A 6000-nucleotide genomic window follows, 5' to 3' on the forward strand; every position below is an offset into this window, starting at 1 on the left:
AAACACTAATGCAGCTTCTATGTCCCTTATACATGGACAGATAAGTGTCACCTCAATTTCTACTGTTCGTCCCTGAAGAAAAGTCATTTTTTGCTCCACACATTACAGAGAGCATTTCAAAGACAACGGAACAAACTAGCATATAGCTGACGTGGACTGGGTTGGCCTGTATTTAAAACGTGCACTGTGGCGCGTGTGGCGCACTGGGACTCCACCGCCACGGCAGCGAGGTTAATTGAGCGCCTCTGAGTCCTTCTCCTTGCCACGCGTCGGCGGCCATCTAATAAACACCCAAATGCCATAGTTAATACCCATACCCATCTGTTATTAACTAAATGTCAGTCACAAGCAGCGGAGCATGAAGTCTAAGTTATAATAAACTAATGCTTAGAAGATTAGAGGTGATTGGAGAAACATGTTTTGTAGTGAGTACAGTGGGAGAAGAGATGTTAATACTGCATGTGGCGTATGAAATGCTAGTATTTGAAAGCATTACATGCACAGTTGCACACATCCAATGCCTTTGAGCAGATTGCGGGATATCAAATATATTCACTAAAGGATAAAAATATGTAGCATAGTGCAATCTCTGCTCCCATGTGGGTTATTGGTGACAACATTTTGACCACTTACGTAGCTCTGCTATATGGAATGCTCTATTGTTCGGAATGGGTGTTGCAATGCGTTCACAAACAATACATTGTTTCCAACCTTGACAAATACACGGTAGTCAACCTATAATAGTGTTCCGGTATGTGCTCTGGGTATTATATAGTTTGCGCAGAGAACATTATAGTATATTTAAGTAATACTGCCTGAAAACCCAGAAATTATTGTGTGACAACTCCCAACAAGGGCTGTTCTGAGGCCTGAAGCGAATCCAAGGCCTGTGGTTGGAGGCAACCAGTGCTTCCTCTTCTTTGGCAGAGAATGGTACGTCCCACTCACGTCATTGCCAGCTAAAATGGTACTCCAGCGTTTTCTGTTAGGCTGCCAAATGTTAGGCTGCCAATAACTTTTTAGTGAGCTGTCACACCGATGGCCACTCACAGCCATGATTTCCCTTGCCTCCAGGTCCGCATCGGATAACTTTTGCATTCTGAAGTTCTTTTACATGTTTTGACCGAGTCGTTCATTCTAATTCTATTCATTAGACATTGCTATGCTAAACAAATCATTGGCATGTCGGTAGCTAGCAGAGATTCAAAGATGATGAGAGACAAGAACTTCAAATAATTATGATGTAATAAATATCCAATAGGCCTACATAGGCCTCACTGCTCTGAAAAGTAATGAATGGAATTCCGAGTGTTTGCGGTTTCCATGGTGAATTATTAGTTCCACATTCATTCTTGGGCTAGCTAGCCTACTGGCATAGGAGAGATCACATTTGTAAAATGATACATTGTTGCACAGGTCATAGAGGCAGACAAGTAGGTTTGAACAACCCCAAAATGTTGCAAAACAAATAGTAGCGAGATTAAGAGAGATTAAGTTAATGAATTTCCTGCCTGGGCTGTAGGACAATGGAATTCTGACATTAACATTAACACGTCATGGTATTTTGTTGGCCCACCACTCCCGCATATCAACCAATCAACACCCAGGATCCATACAACCCGTTTTATAAAGAGCTGTCAAACTCTGATATGGAAGGCTAAAGGCATAAATGTTTTAAGCCTCTCAGCATACTGTATTCAACCAATGGCATCTGGGGTTAAGATTCAAATAATCCCCTGATAGGTGGAGTTGAAGATAGGCATGGAGAAATGCATTGTTGTTGTTTTTACACTTCCTCATTTCCTCCTTAATAAGATGTCATAACGGTAAAGTTATAGAAAGAAGTTTTGTCAGCCATTTTTTTAAGGAAGCCTGTTGCATTTGCTAAACTTTAGTCTGTCAATCTCAAAATCCCAAAGAGCCCAGCAGTACGGTTCTTCACAGCACTAGTCCTCCTCAATTTAACAGGAAGTGTGTTTCAACGGGATCTAATGCCCAGGATCCTCCTCCATCAAAGGTATCACATACCTACCGTCTGACGTTTCTCTTGAGTCTCGAACGAAGACTTTCTAGTTCCAATTAAGATGGTCGACATTATCTGAAACGGATCACGAAAATTGGTGGAACCCTCCCCTTTCATCTCAAATGAAACACGCCAGGCTGATTGAAAACAGAGTCCGGGCTTTATCTTTGACGCTGAAGTTAGAAGAGTGAACTTGATTCCACAAGGGATTCAGAAGATGACTGTGGAGGAGGAAGAGCTGAGGAGGGGTGGTGGAAATTTTTTGTTTTTGTTTTCATCGTTCCTCCTTTTGTCTGTCTTTGCTGCCCAAAGGAAATAAAAGGGCACTTGTTTTATGCCTCAAAGGTGACCGTAGGCATATTGTGTGGCCTTATTTTATAGGCTGTAACTGTTAAGAAAGATGTACTTCATAGGCAGCGCCTAATGGACTAGGCGGAGAAGAATAAACATCCCCTGTAAACTGTTGTTTCACTGCAGAAACAATCTCCGCTTAAGTGGCTAAACTCGTTCCCTGAGATAGTATGGCGTAATATTAGTTATGTTGATCCGAGACATGGGATTTGTTATACAATCTGGCCATCCCCCATTTCCTCTTAGGCCTATACATATAAAGTCACTTCATATCTTAAAATATATGGTGGCTTTCACAGGCCTTTTTGCTTTATTTCGCTTCCTTCTTGTCTTGATACTTTACCTGATGAATACAAGCTTTTACCGTTGTTTCCCCACCCTGTTACACAGACCAAGGTAAATAAAGAAATTGTTGTAAATATTGTTGCGGGGGGGGTCATTATCAGGATGCCTTCGGTCTCGTTTCACAGTGGAGTGTAAGACATTTAAGGATACATTATAGAAACGTGTTTTGTTGAAATGTCATTAGAATGAACAGATCGGATACGTTGATTGACTTTCGGTTGACATTTTTTAATAATTCTTAAAACCAAACCAACTACAAATTAACTAAACTGAAACCCATTCATATGAACAGATTTGTGTGTGCATGTGACATGCAAGTCCCTCCTGCATCTACTCTCACCACCATGTCTTCATCCCCAGGTCTTTGTCAACTTTGCCAGGTACCAACATGAGGAGGACAACCATGCTACTTATGACAACAAAGTGGACGTGTCCGACGAAATGCCAATGAAAACTCAGAACCCACCTGTCCCAGAGAGCGCCTGAGTCCCAACGTTCACCTCATATTCTATCACTGAACAGCACCTAGCGCTGTATATCTCAGGTCTAAGCTTGTAGATAGATTTTGTTTGTTTTACTTCTGCCAGCTGGCACAATAATGTTATAGTATGTTATTATGCAAATGTTAACCGTAAATAACACATATAATGCAATTGCAGAGTGAAATAAGGGCAAGTAAATGATTGGTAAGTGATTGGTCTACCTGCTTCATCAATGTATAGATTTTGTCATGCAGTTATTTTTTGGGAATGCTTTATTATGATGAAAAACAGACACACTTAATCGTAGTGTGGTGTGGTGAAACACAGATTTTCCTCAGACCTTGTCATGCTAAATGACATGGCTAGGAAACGGCTCTTCCTCAAAGGTCAACACATGCTACTATGTTGCCCCTCGACATTCTCTTACAAATGTTGTTGCAATTGTTTCACTAGCTACTGATGAAACATGTAATACTTCCCAAATCGCACCCTATTCCCTATATAGTGCACTACTTTTGACCAGATCCCTATCAGTCTTCCAGGACCATACTGTGGATATTTGCACGTTAGCCTCTCCTTCATTCCAAAATTAGAATGGCGTGCCCAACTTCGCAAAATATGCATTGAGTGTGATACAGAGTTGAGAGCCTTACACTGTGTACTTGCAGGATAAAGTGTGCATTCAATATAGCCTATCCTCTGTCTCAGGATCCCTCTGTAGAGCTGTAAAGATATATTTGTTTGCATTTGTACTGTTTACATTTGATAAAACCCATGTAGATATGCGTATTATACAACTATGTTGGGAGAAAATGCAGGTAGATATTTTTTAACAATGGTGAAACCACACCAAGCACTTTGTCAGTTTGCATACATTACTTTGCAGGTGCACTTAGCACTTTCTACCTAAAGCAAATAACTTCTCTGTATGTGTGTGTTTCCCTCATGAGCACTAGGGTTCACTTTGAGAGCTCAATGTAATTTGTATGCATGTCCCCCGCATTACTATTCAATGTCCCCCGCATTACTATCTTGTTCATTGTAAAGAATAAGGAATCCTATTTGTACTGAATATTGCTTTATGCCAGGACAGATTATTAAACATTTGCACAAATTGTCATGCGACTAGGAGTTGAATTTGTAACTCCTTAGCTTTATATGCTCCGGGATTCTTTGGGCCGTGTTCAAAAGTCACTTTGAGCGACTTGAGAGATATGTGGCAGCCACTTTCAATATCTCACTCTGCTGCCTCAATAAGTGCATCGTTCTTTCGTTCTTTGTGTAACTCTCCCCTTCGTTCTTTTATAAGCCTTCAATTGTAGTCTATCTTTGTTGTCACTCACGTGTGCAACACTTCAGCTTTGACATAGAACTCCGCAAATTGTGTGATGGTGAGTCATTTATTTACAGCCAACTGAACAGTGGTGGACCATAATACACAGACAGGATGAGTCACACTTTTTATCATCCCCCTGTCAATCATTATTTTCTTTCATTCAAACACACCCGTTCCCTCAATAGTTTTTCTTCAGTTTACATTTTTGCAAAATGTACTTTTTAAAGAGTGAACAGGGTTTAGATGTGTAAGTCAAAAGCACATCAAAACACTATATTTTCCTTTCTCAATGTGCCTGAAAACTATGAAAACCTGTCAGAAAACCATGAATAAACAATGTCAATTCTTAAAGTGTTGTTATCAGCACTCTTATTCCCCTAATCACCCTGCCACTCCTGACCATCATACCCAGAGGCCTTTGCTCTCTCTGCTACCAGCCCCATGAATCCTCCAGGTCCAAAGCACCTCTTACCTCCACCTCAAAAAGACCTCTCCTCCACTATGTATGCATTTTTTTATATCGGTCCCTCTAATACAGGAGTAGAAAAGGCCAATTTTTGCACATTTTTCGAGAATGTTTATTTTTTAAATATTTGTTTACTATTCAGATTATTCAGGGGGTGCTGCAGCACCCTCAGCACCCCTACTTCCTGTGGCTATGTATATATACCCATGAGGGTTCTACCCCTACTCCAGAGTGTAATGGAGATTTTTTTTAAACAACAGGCAACAAAAGCTAACCCAGTCACATCAAACTCTGAAATGACTTCTAGGATTCCCTTTTAATTTGTTTCAGCTGTTTTGCATTGACATTTATATCCCTATAAATGCTGCTGCTGCATTATTTCGCCTAGTCAGAAAAATGGCTAGCTGACGTCTAACACCTTTAGCTCTCTATGGCAGGGGGAGGTCAAATTCATATTTAGTAACATTGTTGCCGAAGTCTAAGTGGCAAACAGCAAGGTTCATACAAACCTATGCTGTTGCAAACTACAGTGCCTTCAGAAAGTATTCAGACCCCTTGAATTTGTTACGGGTGTGTACGGGAGGCGAAGTCAGGTGCAGGAGAGCAGAGTATAGTAACATGCGCACTTTTTTATTCCGGTCCAAAGCGAAGCACATACGTACATAAACGTACCCAAAACACGGAGCATGAACAAAAGTCTGGCGCGTGACAAATACCCACATAACAATAAACAATTTCACACAAAGACATGGAGGGAAACAGAGGACTAAATACATTCAGTGTGATTAGGGAATGAAAACCAGGTGTGTATGGAACAAGACAAAACAAATGGGAATATGAAAAATGGAGCGGCGATGGCTAGAAAGCCGGTGACGTCGATCGCCGAACGCCGCCCGAACAAGGAGAGGAGCCGACTTCGGCGGAAGTCGTGACAGAATAATTCCACATTTTGTTGTTACAGCCTGAATTCTAAATTGATTAAATATATGTTTATTCT

General features: G+C 40.9%; 1 protein-coding gene across 1 annotated transcript in view; it reads left to right on the forward strand.

Moving 5' to 3' along the window:
• The window catches only part of LOC106608787 (phospholipid-transporting ATPase ABCA1), a 305836-nt gene extending 301515 nt beyond the window's left edge, over nt 1–4321 (forward strand). Inside the window, exon 51 of the mRNA XM_014206928.2 lies at nt 3080–4321. Within this exon, the coding sequence (XP_014062403.2) occupies nt 3080–3205 (126 nt within the window). The 3' untranslated portion in view covers nt 3206–4321. The remainder of the gene's footprint in view (nt 1–3079) is intronic.
• The last annotated feature ends 1679 nt before the right edge of the window (nt 4322–6000 follow it).

This window comes from Salmo salar, chromosome ssa07 (assembly GCF_905237065.1).
Source record: "Salmo salar chromosome ssa07, Ssal_v3.1, whole genome shotgun sequence".
Taxonomy (NCBI): Eukaryota; Metazoa; Chordata; class Actinopteri; order Salmoniformes; family Salmonidae; genus Salmo; species Salmo salar.